The sequence below is a fragment of the Phoca vitulina genome, unplaced genomic scaffold, assembly GCF_004348235.1.
Source record: "Phoca vitulina isolate PV1807 unplaced genomic scaffold, GSC_HSeal_1.0 scaffold35, whole genome shotgun sequence".
NCBI classification, from domain to species: Eukaryota; Metazoa; Chordata; class Mammalia; order Carnivora; family Phocidae; genus Phoca; species Phoca vitulina.
Window position 1 is genome coordinate 5,197,420 of NW_022589738.1, and position 18,482 is coordinate 5,215,901.

Below are 18,482 nucleotides of genomic sequence, written 5' to 3' on the forward strand. Positions count from 1 at the left end.
CCCCAAACATGAATAATTTAGGCAGGAGAATGAGTGCTTCACCATCAAGTGTATTTAGAACATGTTAATCCATAGAAGCCATTTAAGAATATACAAATGAATGATCTGTGCTATAAAATCCACATTTCACTTGAGGATGAGAAGCTAAATGAGCCAAATAAGTCATCATCCGGAAAACAAAGAAGAAACGTGGAATGTTAGCAAAGCTCTATCCTCAGGTAAATCAAGAATTATGCTGCATTACTTACATATTATCAGCAATTACTAATTAATTCATAAAACTTAATGCTGCCTAGAACATAAATATAATATAGTCTCTAGTGCTGCAAAGATTGAAGTGCAAAGCACCCAGGTAGAACAACATTTCCCTTTGCTGTTGGGTAACTTAGCCTGACATTTCAAATACGATTCTCCTGCTGGTCTTAGTCAAATGGAATCGCCAAATAGTGCCTATGCGCTGGAATTAAATTGTTCCAAACTTTCCAAGGGATCGTTTTCTTTCTGAAGGATGATACTTCCAAGTCTTTAAAATGTGCAAACATGATGACCCATAAGCTTAAATTCAAAAAATTTATATTCAGGAAGTAACTGGAAAATCATACAAAGATGTACGTAGAAAAATGTTATTTATAGCATCACTTATGATTGACACAAAGTAGAAACAACTTAAATATGCCATACTAGGGAATCAGTTACATATATAATGGTGAATTCATACAATGCAATGTTCAAATCCCATGAATCCTACGCACTGTTCAATGTGATGGCATCAGTAAATATTTAGGGATATGGAAGAGATCACCCTGTCAGTTGCTAAGTGAGAAAACAGGTTCCAAAAATGTCTACAGTCTATTTTTCTAAAATGTTCATGTATGTGTATTTGTGTGCACACACTTGACTCTGTACAAAAAAATTCTGAAATGACAACTAGTGTAGCCCTCACAGGTAGACTTAGAGCTGATTTATTCCTTCGGCTTTCTATTCCAAATTGTCAGAACTGTCTTTCTATTATGAGCAATACAAACGTTATGTCCAGAAAAATGGAAGTCATTTCCATCAGAGGAATTAAACTGTTCAAGACTCTACAGGCATTATTATCTAATAAAGGAATCCAGAAATACCATAAATACCACAAATTCAATATAAGAGCACAGACCGCATAGAGCGTAGAGGTCCTTCTTGGCTGCTTCTGTTTCCTCTCTCTTTCACTTATCGCTCTTTCATGATAAGCCCCAGTGAGAATTCCCTATGCAAGATGTTAGCTGTTTAATGGCACGTAATGCCTACTGGTTACAGGGATTCCCTGGGGTGTCTGGAATTTGCAGTGTGGTCCCCTCGAGGGTGAGTGAGGATGTCAAGCGGGGTGTGTGGGAAGGTAGGCAGAGAGGCACAGTCCAGATGTGGATAAGCAGCGCATGGGAGAAGAGGCTCGGGTTAAATAACCTTTGAGCGCTGGTACATCCCCATGAGGCCTTGGGAGTAGAGAGAGCAAAAGGTAAGGAAGAATGTAGAGATGCCTAATGCTTGGCCTCCCTCTCTCTGGTGGAGGAAACAAAATAGCCCTGTGGTGGAGAGGTCTGGAGGAGGATAAAGATGCAGAAAGGCAGGCTGCCCACGGTGAGGCGTCCAGCTGCAGCTTCGCTCACACAGGGCACTGCTACAACCCTGGCTCCAGATCAAATGGGGTTGACGAATCATTACCGGGTCAATGAAACCCTTTGTGTCCCCAAGAGGAAAACATGGCTCTGAGACCCAGGGAATTCAGTTCTAAAGGAGCTAAGAGCAACTTCAGGGCAGGAGACAGGGAGATTGTTAAGAGCCAGGGAGGCAGGACAGTCCAGAGAGTTAATAGAAGAGCAGAAGAAGGACCCGGGACCTCAGGTGACAAAAGGCTCTCACGAACCTAGAGTATGGAGTTAGGCAACATTTAGGAATGTTTGATCACCTTAACTCCATATCAAATGACTGTTTCTTTTCCTTGCTAACGCATGAGAGTGGTGACAAGAATGGAAGCAAAAGGCTCACAAAGGACAAGGGATACTGGGTAAGGGTGGGAGAGGAAAAAGGCAGCCAGATAATGGCTTCTGATTGAAATCCACACTTACAAAGATATGCAATCCGAAGCCCTGGTTCTCAAACTTCAGGGGGCATAAGAACCCTGCAAATGGCTTGTGTTAGGTACAGACTCCCAGGTTCTGCCTCCAGGCTTCCTGTACTTTTAACAAGAACCCTCACAACTCAGCAGGGGAACTCCAGGACCGTTCTTTAAGAAAGAATTTCTTGAAGTATTTCCTGTATGCCCTAAACATCACTGGTCGGTCTCCACAGAGCAAAGGTGGCATTTGTCAAGGACATGATTTTGAAGGTGATCTAAATGTAATAAAACACCAAGAGCTCAGAAAACATTTTCCTTGGCTACACTAAGCTTGTGAAGTGTCTTCAAGACACATTTCTAATGCAATTGTTGGAAGGAGCTGCCCTATTTTGATTTTCAAGATCTTATACCAAATATTTCTAAATGATTAACCTATGTTTGTGTTGGGAATGTCTCTCGGGAAAATGTTTCTTTCTATTTGTAATGACTCTTTCATTTTTCCCCCTCCTGGTTTTATCATAGGCCCTTAGGGCTGGAAGGAATCTCATGAGATTTTTGTTCAACCCTCTTGTTTTGCATATGTGGGAGCTGGGATGCAAACGTTTAAATACAGGGCCGAGGTACATAACTTGAGCTGTCCTATTTAGTTAGACATGGGAAATGGAAGCTGCAGACTTTCCTTATGTGAGGAAATCCCCAACCTTCGTGGTTTTCAGCAAATACTTTGGTTCCCTGAGCAAAAAGCCTTCCTACTGATTGGCAAATAGACTCTATTTACCCCTACCTGCTCAATGGAAAATAGACGCGGAGGTTTGAAGGGGCATACTTAGCTCCTATCCATTTTCTATTAATCTTTATTAATGAAGAAAAGAGCTGAGGGGCTACTAGCTTTTAACAAGGCAAGCGTTGATCTTTAATAAGCAGATAATGTCTACAATTTATAAGGCTGAGGTAAAACGCAGAACCTCTAGGTGTGTCGGGATACAATGCTTGTCTTTAAGGAACTCTTCAGTGTCAGGGTGCTAAGAATTATAGGGGCTGCTGAAGTGATTATTAGTTCTCTAGACACAGATATTTCAAGTATGATTGGGTTGATGCCTAGTTTGAAATCCTTAATAAAACTTTACTCTGAAAGGCATGTATTCTTTTTTTTTTTTTTAAAGATTTTTTATTTATTTATCTGAGAGAGAGAATGGGAGACAGAGAGCATGAGAGGGGGAGGATCAGAGGGAGAAGCAAACTCCCCGCTGAGCAGGGAGTCCGATGCAGGACTCGATCCTGGGACTCCAGGATCATGACCTGAGCCGAAGGCAGTTGCTTAACCAACTGAGCCACCCAGGCGCCCCTGAAAGGCATGTATTCTTAAAGCAAAATGTGTTACATTGAATTCCTTTTTCACTGTGACTCCTTTTATAAAACTAATGATGCCCTCCTGTGTATCTTGCGTACCCTTGTATAATAAGATAGCACTTAAGCATATAGAAAGAGAAGGTAAGAATGCAGAAGTAATAAGGAATCATAGACATAAAATGGGAGCTTTGGGGGCTTTAAATAAAGAGAGGGAATTAAACTCAAAGAGAAGTAAACTTTTTTTTTTTTTGGTCCAGCTGGGCCATGAACTCCAACTTTCAAACATAATTAACATTCCAAGAGTAAGAGAAAGGAGGTCAGAAATAGTCAATGTCTAAGTTGCATTTTTTCTTCCTCAAAAGTAGAAAGACTGTGCCTCCTTTTGCTCTTTGTTTATTCCCCATCACAGAAAAACCTCTAAGCTATTCTAACTTCTTTTTTTAAATTTTATTACGTTAATCACCATACATTACATCATTAGTTTTTGATGTAGTGATCCATGATTCATTGTTTGCATATAACACCCAGTGCTCCATTCAGTATGTGCCCTCCTTAATACCCATCACCAGGCTAACCCAACCCCCACCTCCTCCCCTCTAGAACCCTCAGTTGGTTTCTCAGAGTCCATAGTCTTTCATGGTTTGTCTCCCCCTCTGATTCCCCCCCCCCATTTTTCCCTTCCTACTAGCTATTCTAAGTTCTAATACTGATTACTCTCTAAGAGTTTTATTGCTGTTGTGGACTATATCATGTTGGTATTCTTGACTCTCAAATTAGCATTCAGAATTCCATAAAAGTGAGTATTGGCATATAACATTTACAAGTTTTTCTCCCAAGTATAAAAACCTCACGGAATGTAAATTTTGCTGAAATTATGTTGACAACACATGTGCTTCTCATAGTTAATAGTATATACAATAATCTGGAAAATATAATCTGGTGACAGATTGAATTGAAATCTGCATACATATTTCTTATGGAAAAAATTCACTAGGCTGATTCCCAAATTATTAATATTTTCAAAATTAAAATGCAAGATTGTGGAAATGGAATATTTTAGAATGAGAAACACTTTCTTTGATCACAATTCTGATGTTGGATAATGTCATCAATAACTCTGCGTGTGTGTGTGTGCGTGTGTGTGTGTGTGAATGTGCACATGCATGTATGTATGCATGCAAGTAAAAATTTTTTACTTTATTTTTCTCCCACCTAAAACAATTAGTGTTTTGTTTTGTTCGGTGGCACTCAACTCTCACTGAATATTTACTTCTCCTTCTACCTCTTGGACACAATGCGATGTGATAATGCATATGGAACAGATGGCATATACTTTCCTTGAACTAAATTATGAGATGGTACTATACAATTTCAATTAAAGGATTCTTTTCTCTCCAAGACATCTTATTTACTTTTTCTTACACTGTATCTTTGAACTTAATCAGTGCCATTTCAATATCAGGAAACCAATGTAGAAAATTTCAATAATTTGCCTAGATTCATAAAAAGTAACTGCAGAATTAAAAATAATAGGTTGGTAGACTTGCTAGGGAAATTGAAGAGACCGCCCATGTCTCTGGTCAAATCTAATCATTTCAGTCAGGGAGAATATTGTAGTCTGAAGCAGTTAAGCGATGTGCTCAAGATCCTATGCTAGGCAGTTAGTAACAGAGGCAGGAGAGAAAGTAGGTCGCCCAAATACTGGTCCAAGACTCCTTCTACTCTACCTCACTGACTCATTTAGAGCTTGGATAGATTAGCCAGACAGAAAGTCAATAAGGAAACGGTGGCTTTGAATGACACATTAGACCAGATGGCCTTAAAAGATACATACAGAACATTCTACCCCAAAACAGCAGAATACACATTCTTTTCAAGTGCACATGGAACACTCTCCAGGATAGATCATGTGATAACCCACAAAACAAGTTTCAAAAAATTTCAGAAGACTGAAATCGTATCAAACATTTTTTCTGACCACAACAGGATGAAACTAGAAATCAATCACAAGAAAACAACTGCAAGAAACACAAACACGTGCAGGCTAAGCAACGTGCTACTAAACAACCAATAGGTCTATGAAAAAGTCAAAGAGGAAGCCAAGAAATACCTGAAGGCAAATGAAAATGAAAACACAGTGGTCCAAGACCCTTGGGATGCAGCGAAAGCAGTTCTAAGAGGGAAGTTTATAGCGATACAGGCCTACCTCAAGCAGCATGAACAAGCTCAAATAAATAATTTAATCTTACTCCTAAAGGAAGTAGAAGAACAAAGCCCAAAGTCAGTAGAAGATAGGAAATAATAAAGATCAGAGCAGAAATAAATGAAATAAGAGACTTAAAAATAATACAAAATATCAATGAGACTAAGAGCTGGTTTTTTGAAAGGATAAACAAAATATACAAGCCTTGAGTCAGACTCATCAAGCACGAAAAGAAGGAGGAGTCACTATTTACCTGGCTGGAGAGATACCATGATCACAAAAAAAGGAGGACTTGAATAAAATCAGAAAATAAAAGAGGAGCTACTATGGACATCACAGAAATACAAAGGATTGATTATAAAAGATTACAAATTATATGCCAACAAATGGGACAACCTAGAAGAAACAAATGAATTCCTAGAAACATACAGTCCTCTGAGACTGAATCAAGAAGAAATAGAAAACGTGAACAGACCGATTCCTAGCAATGAAACTGAATCGGTCATCAAAAAACTCCCAACAGACAAAAGTCCAGGACCAGACACAGGTGATTCCTACCAAATATTTAGAGAAGGGTTAATACCTATCCTTCTCAAAGTATTCCCCTGAAATAGTAGAGCTTGGAGTTTTTTATTTATCTAATTTAGCTGGAGGCAGCAAGCACAGCCCTCTGAAACAACTCATGAATACTTAAAGGAACGTGCCATCCAGTGTAAATGAGAATAGTACAGGGAAGATCTCAAAGTGAAGGAACAGTCAGAGAGAAAAAGATTCAGTGTGGGATTTGGGTGAAAAGGTGAAGGCTGAGAGGAGGGATGGAGTTCCAAGTGTGAGGACCAGCAAATGTACATACTCACACAGGCGAGTGAGAAAACCGGTGGAGAGCAGCAATGGGGTTAAAAAACAGAATCTCCTCGGCTCAGAGAATCCATGCCGGGGAACGACTAGATTGCTGCTCGGCAAGGGAGGAACTGGGAGGCAGAGGAAGAACAGGAAAGAGAAGGGATTATCAGGGTCTTATCAGGTGGAGAGTAGAGGGGCCACTAGATTCTGATAACTACACATCAATTTCATAAGAGCAATGATTTTTCTCTTGCCTGTTTTGTTCAGTTGTATCCTCAGTGCCTAGAAGAGTGCCAAGTACACAGTAAAGACTCAGTAAATATTTGTGGAATGAAAAGAATAAATGAACGAATGAGTAAAATATGGTCACCGACAAGACTGAAGTTCTTGAGCAAGGGAATAATGAGCTAGAAATGTCCAAGGAAGAATAGTTTTGTAACTGTGTTATGGATGATATCAATGCATAAAGGAACATAGACAAATCTATCAATATAAAACGACATGATGGAGACTTAGGTAAGAATCATAATCACAGGCCGAGAAAAGACATAGGGCAGAAGGAAAATAAATGGAGGGAAAGGGACATAATATGGACTTGGAACTGGAAGCACAAGGATACCTCTTATAAGCCAACAGAATGCAAAGGGATACTTCAAAATCATTTGGATTCCAAACAGGTGATGGGGATTAAGGAGGGCACTTGTCCTGATGAGCGCCGGGTGATGGATGGAAGCGTTGAATCACTAAATGTTACACCTGAAACTAATATTACACTGTCCCATTAACTACCTGGAATTTCAATAAAAACTTAAAAAAATGGACACCTGTGTAATTAAGTACTGATGTTTCTATACTTTGAAATAGAAAAATGGCTTCAGAATCCCTTTTAAGACAACAAACCAACTGGCATCCTTTGTAGGATGATGTGTAATAGCCTGGGCAAACACAGGGCTGTTTCTCTGGGCTATCTTTGCAACTAGTTTTTGGTCGTGGCGACTTTTCACTATAAAATAAGGCTGATGGAGGAACTGACCAGACTCACAGAGCCAGCTTCTAAGCGTCATGAATGATTCTGTGTCTAACGCTTCCGGGGTCCAGCTCTCCTGCCTCATCACCATCACAAATCGCTGCCTGTACTGGGCTGCTTTCAGCTGAAGCCTGCCATTCAGTCCAGACTGACAGATATCCTTATTTCAACAACGTGTCAGGAAAGAGACTGAAGCACTCTGATGTGAAGAATTATTTCTTTGTTTTGTTTTGTTTTGTTTTTTTGGTAAGTGAGTGCTTATAACACAAAGGGTATTATGAGAGAGATCTAGTTAGAAGCTGAAACTGTTGATCGGAATATTTAAATCCCGGAATTTGCAGCACCTTAGATAAGCCAAGGTAACTGTTTTCTACTTGATTAACGACAGCAAGAATTAAACTGCAGGGGCTAGCATATGGGAAACTGCTGAGAAGGAAGAGCCCATATTTTGGCTGACAGGCTGTTTGCCGCTTTCGATTCCCCTTTCATTTCATCAAGTTCACATGAAGGAGAGGAAAGGCACTGAGTGATGTGCAGAACAGTTAGAGCACCTTTCTTTTTTCTTCCCTGCGAAAAAGAATAACTTTCTTCTCTTTTACTTTATCCGCCAATATCTTTCCCATTTCACACGTCTCATTCCTTTTTAACGACAGAGGTTATGAAAGTGGCCTTTTGTCATTATGCATACTGACCTCTCTTCGAGTTTAAGCCCTGGGAAGCGAATGGAGTCTCGCTGCCTTTGAAAATGCCACTGCCCATTGTCCCCAACGCATCCTCAACACATCGGTACAAATGTCATGGACCAAACACGGAGATAAAAATGAGCGTCTTGGAAGCTGGGGTGCAAACTTGAGAGGAAAACCTTATAGGTAAAAAAAAAAAAAATCCTTTCCTACTCTTAGAAATATCTGTCTCTCTGCCATCCTTTCACTTAGTATGTATTTATATGTCAAAGTTAGGTGAGTCTTACCTTTTCCTTTCTGCTTTATACTCTACAGGATAATATGATGGTTAAAAGCCCAGACCCTGGAGCCGGACTCCCTGTATTCAATCTCGGATCTGCCACTTACTAACTAAATGACCTTAGGAAAATTATTTAGCCCCTCTGTACCTCACTTTCTTTAAATATAAAGACAGAATAATAACAGAGCCTATCATGTAGGGCTGCTGAGAGCATGAAATGGGTCAAGAAATATAAAGTGCCCAGGGCATGTAAGGATATGTGATATGCTGTGCGTTAGTTGCTATCATTCTTATTATTTCACATTAAGTACAGGTTTTTACAAGAGTGCTTTTGAATTACAAAATTTCAGTGACATTTTCCCTCATTACTGAAGTAAATATGCTGTATGTCAAAAGTCTGGCCAATTTAGAAGAACTGTAAAGAAGAAAAAGAAATCTCCATTCTGTAATCTTATGACCTAAAGGTAGTACCTCCTCCCAGGGTTTAGCGCGCTCCCTCATAACCACTGCGAGGCCCATTCGCCCTCTTCTACCACCCTCCACTCCGACCTCTCTTCTAGACACAAAGGAAAGCACAACACATTTTTACAAAGACATGTGAATTAGGACAAGCAACTGATCAGAAAGCAGGAGACCTGACTTCCACTCCCTGTACTTCCCATGTCATTTACGTGACACCGGGCATTTCACTTAACCATCCCTGCTGTTTGCCCCTCCACCGAACCATCTCGCAAGGGGTACAGCAAGAGCTTCACTCTGTGCTCCTTACAACAATGCTGAGCTGCATCCATTAGCTTCTCAGGAGAAAGGTGACACAAAGAAAGGGGCAACGATACAAGAGAGGAGAGAACAACAAAACACTTAGCCTCCAGAGGACACCCTGACAAAACTGAGAGGGAACTAAAGACCAGAAGTTTCTATAATCTCTCCCTAGAGGCAGGCGCTATGGAGAGGTCTCCTCGAAAGTGTTAATTACAAGGCGTTAGGGTATTTAAGGAATGTCCTCTGTTATGCATTTAGAGTAATGCCAAAGAAAGAATTCCATGATAAACATACGTTAATTTTATCACTTTTTGTATAATCCTGTGGTAAGCCAAGAGAGAACTCTATCAAATTAGGATAGCTGTGTTCCTCATTTAAATTCACTCTAATGTCTTAATATGCATCTCTCCCATGGTTATAAAACATCGCCATTTTAATCTAATCTGAACCCTCAAGTATCATCTCCATACCAAGCAAATGAATGATTCATTTATTCAAAATAAAATGAATCATTCCAAAATTGGGTGATTTACATAAACATATGAGATATTAGCCACTCGAGCTAGGAAAGGGAAGGAACTCTTCCCATTTTAATTCATTTCTGGCTTTTTTGCCCCCGATCTTTTCCTACCTAATGTTGAGAGACTTTTTCTGAAGCTCACTCCACTTGAAGTTCATGTTGTCCAAACGTCTTTGCAACAGGGCTGCGTCATCAGAACCTTCCAGGGATCTCAGGACTTTTTGGCCATTTTCATCCAGGTTGTGATACATATCTGTGTGAGCTTCAATTTCTCCTTGGAGGTCCTACGAGACAGCAGGAAGAAGAACACGGGCGGAATTACCAAACAAGAGAGACTGGCTAACTGTGAGTCTGGAGAACTGTAAAAAATAAACTGCTCGTTCAAAAGACATTTCAATTGGGCCAACTAACAAGAAGATGCACCTCCAACTCACTCTTCTTGGGGCATTATCTCTTCATGTTATTATGTAGATTGGCAGTGGACATCTTATTAGGTCTAATAACTTTGTTCCTTTAGAATATGAATTGGAACATGATGCATCTGCAACTTTACAAATTTTGTAAGTTACATGGACTGATCCACAGATGAAAGATGATATTTTCTGGAAGTGATATGAAATAAAATTCCGTGATGAAGTACACCCCAGGGCCAATAATTTCATTACACTATGGGTTAAGTCATATTTTCCATGCACCTAAGTAATCTGTAGAGTTGATTCGGACCATAAAAGCATGGAAAGACCAATAAACAAGGTTGTGCTCGGTCCACAGCTCCAGCACACTAATGGGATTCTATCGTAGGAGAGCATCTTCTTGACAATACACATTAAGTTCACCTTGGCATCATAGCATCACACATTTATTACAGCATCATACATTTATTAGTAAGATTTCGCATTTAAAATACCGTAGTATTTTTAGGCTTGACAGGTAGAAAGTCCACAGGACCTTGATAAGAGTTATGATAAGCGATTATACATTCAACCTCATTTGTATATACACAGATCAAGAAAATTATCACAGTAGAAGAATCTGACCTTTACATGGTATGTCTTCCTGTGTAACATTTTCAGCTTGAACCGGGGACTACAGCACTGATCCTGTTGCATAGCAATCCTGAGAAAAACCAGCGACTGAAAGAGCCCTGCTTTAAAATGCCAACTTTGCTTACATTCTGTTGACAGAATAAATTTCAGAGCACAGTCCTCACCAGTCAATAATAATAAACAGCCACTTTGTACTCCTCACTAAACGGTGGCCAGGCCCGTGGGTGTGGGAGGGACCTCAAAGAGAGGAGGCCTGGAATATGCAACTGACAGTTTATATTAAACAGCCAACTTTTCTTATCATTTTGCCATTATAAGCCAGAGACATTATAAATTCATTTTATATATGTGTTTCCCTCCTTGTTCCCAACAGAACAGTCAAAGCCAAAGGAACATTCCTTAGAGAGCTGCCGGGGACCAGAATTCCTTTCTGCCTACACAATGAATGGAGGCTTTGTACATTATCTGACTTGGTTTTAGAGATTTGTATGCTTCTGTTCAACAAGTTGAAAAATTCATTCTGAAGCTCTGAACAATTGGATTGATTTGTGTAACTAGGAACTCTTTTTTTTCCCGCTCCCTCTTTCTGAAATGGAATTAAATTACTCTTCTGAGGTAAGGGGGCAGTGGCAGCAGTAACATGTTAGCAGTTCTGAAGAACTGGCCTGCGATTTCAGTCACCGACTCTTAGACTCGGAATGTCGCACAAGTCAGGTAGATGAATGATGAATGTCTCCTGTCACTCTTTTTGGCAGCCAAAGTATCACGGATAGACCCTAAAGAGAATTCCGTCCCATTCTCTGTGATGGGAAGTCATGAGGGAGAATATGGATCGAAGGACATCCAACGTTGAAAGAAGCGAAATACTCCAACAGACCAAGCAGCTTCTATCTCTATCCTGTCACAAACAGGTTCCTTCTGGAAGGAAATAGCCTGATTTTGAAACTAGCTCATGTGGTGGAAAACTGGTTTTGGGCTTCTTGCAGAACAGAGTCTGATCAAACAAACATACGTCTCTTCTATGTGTGTGTACCTACCTGGCAAAACCTGCCCTCCCGAATTTGCCACTTCTTCAGGAAAAGAGAAAAGTGAGGTTAATTTATCTAAATAAATCAGGACTCCAAAGCAAACAGATCCGAGTTAGCCACATAATTCCCCCACTTTTCTCTTTTTACTTTACTTTTCTTCTTTGTTGTACTTGATTGAAAACTTTGCCTCAGAGGACACACTTAGATTGAAACCAAACCTGTAGTTGTTCAAGAAAATAAGATATATTCTAATTCCACCAGCTTTATTCATTAACATGCATATAAATGAGAGTTAACTTGAATTTTTATATCCTGCATTGAGCTCAATCAATAGTTCCTCAAGATCATGTATATCATGAAATCATCAACACCTTCTTGAAAAAATGAGAGGTCTTCCCAAGCATAGTTAGGAAGTTGATTCATTAATTTGCTAATTTTCATCTTTGCAATTTCCATTATATCACACAGAGACATCTTTGTTGTATCATCAACAAAGAAATAAACGTAAAATTGATAAACCAGTATTTATTGGGCACTATTTGTCTAGTCTCAGTACTGGGGGAAAATGAGAAGCATGCAAGAGACAGCTCTGTCTTTACGTTTCCTAAAATCTAGTGTGTGCTTTTTATTTAATTTATTCATATTACCAACTAAATATTGATGAGAATTTCCTGCCACACCTCATAGATGTTGAGATAAAAACTCCCACCTGCCTCCTTGGAAGTTCAGAGTGGCTGAAGTCAAGTGTTGGCATTGGCAGTAAGGTAACTCATAGCTCGGTACTCCTTCTCTGGGTCATGGTGCTGGGTGATGGCAACAAATGACACATGAATGGTAAAAGGTACAAAACACAAATGTAGATCTTTATTCTTTGTCCTGGCACCATGAAGCACATGTTTTCTCTGTTTTTCATATGAGAGCACTGAGGTGGAGAGATGTTTAACTGACTCGCCTAAAGTCACCTATCTTGTAAGCATTAGAATTCGAGTTCTTTTGACTCTAGAAGATCTTGGGCTGTTCCCACCACCCCATTTGCTGGGAGCACTGGTTGTAAGAGACAGTAGTTGCTGAAGCTGAACAAGGCTACTCCTGACAAGGAGCGGGGGGGGGACTACTATTGAGGGGAAAGCACCGGAAAGTTGGCATTACTGATTTTGATCAGAAACTGACCCACACGGATTGATTTATTCTGAATGAAAAATGGACTCCTGACTACCTTTTTCACTTCTTATTTGACAGTTGGGCATCTGGGACCAGCTGTGAGCAAAAACCAGAAGTTTTTAAGGTCTCCTTACTCCAAAATATCCTTGCTGCCGGAACAGAAGTTCTCCCTTCAGCAGTGTGTTCCTTTGTCTACGAGAGCCACGTGAACACTACACTGAGTAGTGACTTGACACATCAGTATCAATGTAGCTCGCCCGTGTTCTTTGGGGATGGCAGGGAATCTGTCAAGCTTTGGGACACAGGTAGCCTGCTCTAAAATGGAGGTGAGTATCGGTGAGGAACATAAGGCTTTTTTTTTTTTTTTCCCCCGGAGGCTGCCATACTGTAGTGGAGATTTCTCAATACAAGTGGGCGGCCTGAGTCCTAGGTGGGAGGAGACATTGACAGGACAGGGAGGAAGGGACACACTCACACGCATAAAACTACCATGATGGCATTTAGCTTAAGATGAACCTTTGATTCAGGGGCCACAGAAAAGCAGGAGGGGTGGGGGGTAGAGAGAATTCTCAGAGGATAGCCCACCTGGACAAAAAGTAACCCTGGCGGGCATTTTTAAGTAGCTTTATTTCACTTTTGACTTAACTAGAAAAGATCCCTCAAAGCCTGAGTCGTTACATCCAAGGCAGCGTGTCTAATTTTTCTCTTCTTTTTGTGATCGTATTCTTTAAAAAGAACAATAACAAATGAGCAGGGGAAAAAAAAGGTATTTGTTACATAACCACAGAAACAGGTGCAGTGGCAGCGACAACATGTATGAGACTTACTCTGTACCAGATGCTGATCAGAGCACTGGGTGTACGTGCGCTCACTGAGGCCTCTCAGTAACCTGGGGGTAGGCACGAGAAGTATTTGCATTTTACATATACAAAAATGAAATTTCAGAGAAGTTTAACTAAAAGTGCCCAAGGTCACACAGCTAATAAACCATGTGGCCAAATTTCAAACCCAGGCTGTTGGAACTCCAGGGACTGTTGCTCTTAATCTCTAGGCTATGTCGCCTTTGAGGGTTTTTTTTTCCTATGCATTTAAAATTTTCCCAATGGGGGCAAATGGGTGGCTCAGATGGTTAAGAGTCTGCCTTCAGCTCAGGTCATGATCTCCGGGTCCTGGGATCAAGCCCTGTGTCGGGCTCCCTGTTCAGTGGGGAGTCTGCTTCTCCCTCTCCCTCTGTCTCTCCCCCTGCCCATGCTCTCTCTCTATCTCTCTGTCTCAAATGAATAAATACAATCTTAAAAAAAAATAAAAATTTTCCCAATTAATTTTTCCTGTTACTCATACTCCTGCCTCAGTTTCAGCAAATCTAGCACTGCCATCAGACAATGCAGAGTAATGTTTTCCATACTCCGAGAGTCTTTGTATGGTCTTAATAACATGGAGACTGTTAAACAGATCTGAAGCAGAGGACAGAGACATATCCAATACAACAAGAGATAACATAAATTGAGAAAATGGGTGCCAATAAAAAACATAATTTGTTGCCCTCCCCCCCTCAAAGAACCATAGAGCCTCAAATTCTGTGCACTTGGAGAGCAAATCTCCAAGGTGATGTCAAGCAGTTCAGCCGTCTGGCAAGTGGTATGTCCACAGCGCAGCGGTTTTAGGAGTAGGGAGAAGCTTGTTTCCTGGAGAGCTTTTTCAAATCTCACACCCCCTTCTTGTCCAAGAGTCTAGCCTCCTCCTGTCCTAAGTGCCCTTTCTCAGCCTCCAGGGAAAAGCAATGGCGAAGTGCCATCAAGTAGACATGGTTTGAGTCTGTCCCTTCTCTTTCCCTTGTTAGCTGCATAAGTTTGAAAACTCTTTAATCTCTTTGGCTTCACTAAATATTAAGTAGTAATACCTCCCTGCTGGGTTGTTGTGAATATTACATGGAACAATTTTTATAAAATACTCTGAACAGTGTCCAGAACACAAGAGGCCTTTAATAAGTAATAGCTAATATAAGGGTTGCTCTTCTAAGAGAATCAGGGTGGAAATCAAGTGATAGACTTCATGAACTCACGCGACTTCATCCGAGCCTTGAAGGATGGATAAGACCAAGAGAGGGAGAGGGAAGAGGACGTTCCCATTGGGAAGAAGGACATAAGAATGGCAGAAGGTGGAAGTGAGTGTGGTTTATGAGCAGGGATAATGAACCTCACAGCCTGATTGGAACACATGATGTGTGTTAGGAAGCAACAGATGGAATGTAGTCGAGGTCCTTAAACTAAGCGGGGCAAAGACCTTTCAGGAAGTCCCTGACAATAAAAGTTTACAAGGAAAAGTAAGACAAACACAAGATCATGGAATATTACATCTGTACTATCTCATTCAACAAGTAGAATGATCCTTGGGGTCCCTAAGTAATAAGACAACTGGGGAAGAATATGAAAAGTTATAAAAGTTTTACTAGAAGCAAAATAAAGAAGAGAGATGTCAAGAGTCAGGGCGACACCCTTCTTTTTATTACCCAAGCAAATGGTTATGAGACTATTTCCAAACATCCTGGGTAACAGTATCCAAGTATTTTCTTTCCTACGTACATGGAATTATTTGTCTCTAAAAGAACCCAGCAAATGATGACCTCCCTATCTTGAATACAACCGAGAGGTCAGCAAGAAAACTGACAGAAAGATGCAGGAAGAACAAACATAAGTGACTACATCTCCCTATAAAATTCATTACAGACACATAATCTCTAATCTTTTCTGAAAGCAATTAGTAGGCGGATAATAAGGCCATTAGTTCCTTTTTACTGATAACTTTCCCCTAATTCAAATACACTTGATAGAAAAAAAAAAAAAAAAAGAACGGCGATCTGATTTCCAAGAACTTAAAAGGTCAGATACAGAAGATCCAGAACAGGAGAGAAGGTATCTGTCAGGGCTACACTGCACGTGGCAAGGAGTGACACGTGACAGAGAACCAGAAAGGTGTAGAAGGAGCCGCGAGCACACAGAGGTGACCCGGGTTACACAGTGTGGCCTCTTACAGCCCTACCTACCAGCCCTTGAAGGCATCACCTTGCTTGCATGTGAAGCAAAATCATTATTGTTAGTAATGAAGATCCTAAATTCAGCAGAAAAAGCAGGTTTATGTTCAGCAAACTCTATTTAAGAAGGAAGCAGTATGTATAAAACTCTTTAAATGAATTTATCCAACATAGTTATCCTGAAAAGGTGTTGATGCTTTAAAGAAATTCAACAAACAAAAATACACATACAAAAGTAAAACTCCTTTAGCTTGGCTATCCAAAATGACTTGCAAAACATGTGCTCTAAATACTTGAGGTTTGGGAGCACACACACACACACACACACAACACACACACACACACATACTCCATTATGAGAACAGAAATCAAGAGTAAATCTTTAGAAATGTTTACAGCAATCTAAAAATAAAAAGCACGGGGTTGCATTTTGCGTCTGGTTTTTGTAGTTTTAAAAGTAATTCATTTTTATTGCATGTTACAAAAGTATCAGTCTAGTATGGATTGAACATTACAACTAGCAAAACAAAACAGAATTATCCTTCCTAATGGATTTTTTTGAGAAGCACCCATATAAAGGAATTGGACCTACAATCTTGACCTTATAAGGACTCTAATCTAAGCAGCAGACATTCCTAATTCACTCAGGAAATGCAGCTGGGTACGGACTCACAGAGGCTGTGACTCTTTCCCCCTATTCTATATGTGGCCATTGCAATCCTTTTTAAAAGCAGCAGAGTTGTCATCCCAAGAGAAACAAGAGTTAATTTGAGGACTGCCGTTTGGCTTGGAGCCTGGTTGCTCTAGGTAGATAAGGAGTGTGTTTTCGGGTCCACTGCATCGCAATGCATCTTAAACGAGCGGCTATGGATTTAGGAGTCCACAGGCTGTGCTTTAAAAATGGCTGTTATTAAGGTCCTCAGAGACTATTATCCTGCAGGGTTTGTTGTCTTTGCTTTCATATCTCATTCGAGAATTCTCACCCTTATGCACTAGAACAGTGGAGAGAAGGGATATGCTCTCCTGCCTCAGTACATTCCCAGGTGCAAACCTTGATTTCAAAATCTAATCTTTAAAAATGCCTGGCCTACGGTGGATACCCCGGAGGAAACTGAGCAAAATCCCATTTGTCAGACCGCCTTAAGCAATTCCGAACTCGGGCAACACGTGATGCTTTCTCTCCTTCTCTGACCCTCTGGTTTATGCTAGCCTTAAAATTACTTTTTAAAATCAAAGAGTTCACTTCAGATGTACTAGGTTGGAAGTAAGATTAGAAGTGTCTTCTCTCTTCTGCGTCGCGTTTTTCCTAGTTTCTTTTTATTCTGTCACAGTGCGCAAATGTTCTGCATATTTATTCATCACACAAACATGCACTTAAGTGCCTATTGAACTTCCAAGACTTCACTAGGAGCTGCGGGAACACATATAATGTAAGAAAGATGTAGTCCCAGCCCTTAAGTTAGTCCGTCCCTTCCTTCCTTCCTTCCTTCCTTCCTCCCTCCCTCCTTCCCTTCCTTTCCTTTTCTTTTTCTTTCTTTCCTTCCTTCCTTCCTTCCCTCCCTCCCTCCTCCCTCCTTCCCTACTTTTCCCTCCTCCCACTAATATTTCATATATCAGCATCTAGGCCCGCAGTGGTGAAAAACAAACTTCTACCTTCTTGATGTTCACAGCATAATAGGATGAACAGAGAGAGAAATCTCATAAACAGGAAAGAAATCCATTTGTACATATCATTTGCTCCCCATAACCAAAGAGCACCTCCCCCACACCACATGTGCACCATTGTTTTCACCACAGCAGACATGACATACTATAAAAGTATTTGAGAATGATTACCTGGGGGGGGGGGCAGTTTTCAGGGTAAATGGCAATGGCAGCAGGGAGAGAATGGAGGCAGGAATTTAGCTGACAGGCAGCCTTAGCCATTCTTGAACCAATAACGTGGTGGCTCCAAAACCAGGAAGGAAGGAGGAGGGATCACCAAACGCTCATAAATTACAGAAATAGCTGCACGTGTGACTCACTTTCATCCTTCCCTCGGTCTACCTTTGGAAGGTAGAATTAGGCAAAGTGATAACTGTTCACCAAAGCATTTTAAAGGCAGAAATATTATTTTAAGTTTCCTTTCCCCAGGAGTAAGACAAACATTATATATGCTGTGTTTTATTTATTTTTTTTAAGATTTATTTTTATTTATTTGAGAGGGCAGGGAGGAGCAGAGAGAGAGAGAATCTCAAGGAGACTCCCCACTGAGTGCAGAGCCCTATGCGGGGCTCCATCCTGTGAACCATGAGATCAGGACCTGAACCCAAACCAAGACTCTGGCGCTCCGCCTACTGAGCCACCCAGGCGCCCCTGTATATGCTGTGTTTTAAACACACATATACACACACTCACCCGTCGGTACCAAGTAAATTACAATGACCAGGCAAGGGCACAGACACCAAAGCTGC

At 40.6% G+C, this 18,482-nt stretch overlaps 1 protein-coding gene across 13 annotated transcripts in view; it reads right to left on the reverse strand.

The window, feature by feature from the left end:
* The window catches only part of DMD (dystrophin), a 2,446,616-nt gene that overhangs the window by 352,019 nt on the left and 2,076,115 nt on the right, over positions 1-18,482 (reverse strand). For all 13 annotated transcript variants that reach the window (XM_032426633.1, XM_032426634.1, XM_032426635.1 and 10 more), the window contains one exon: positions 9,875-10,047. In XM_032426633.1, coding sequence (XP_032282524.1) covers positions 9,875-10,047 — 173 coding nt within the window. The remainder of the gene's footprint in view (positions 1-9,874; positions 10,048-18,482) is intronic.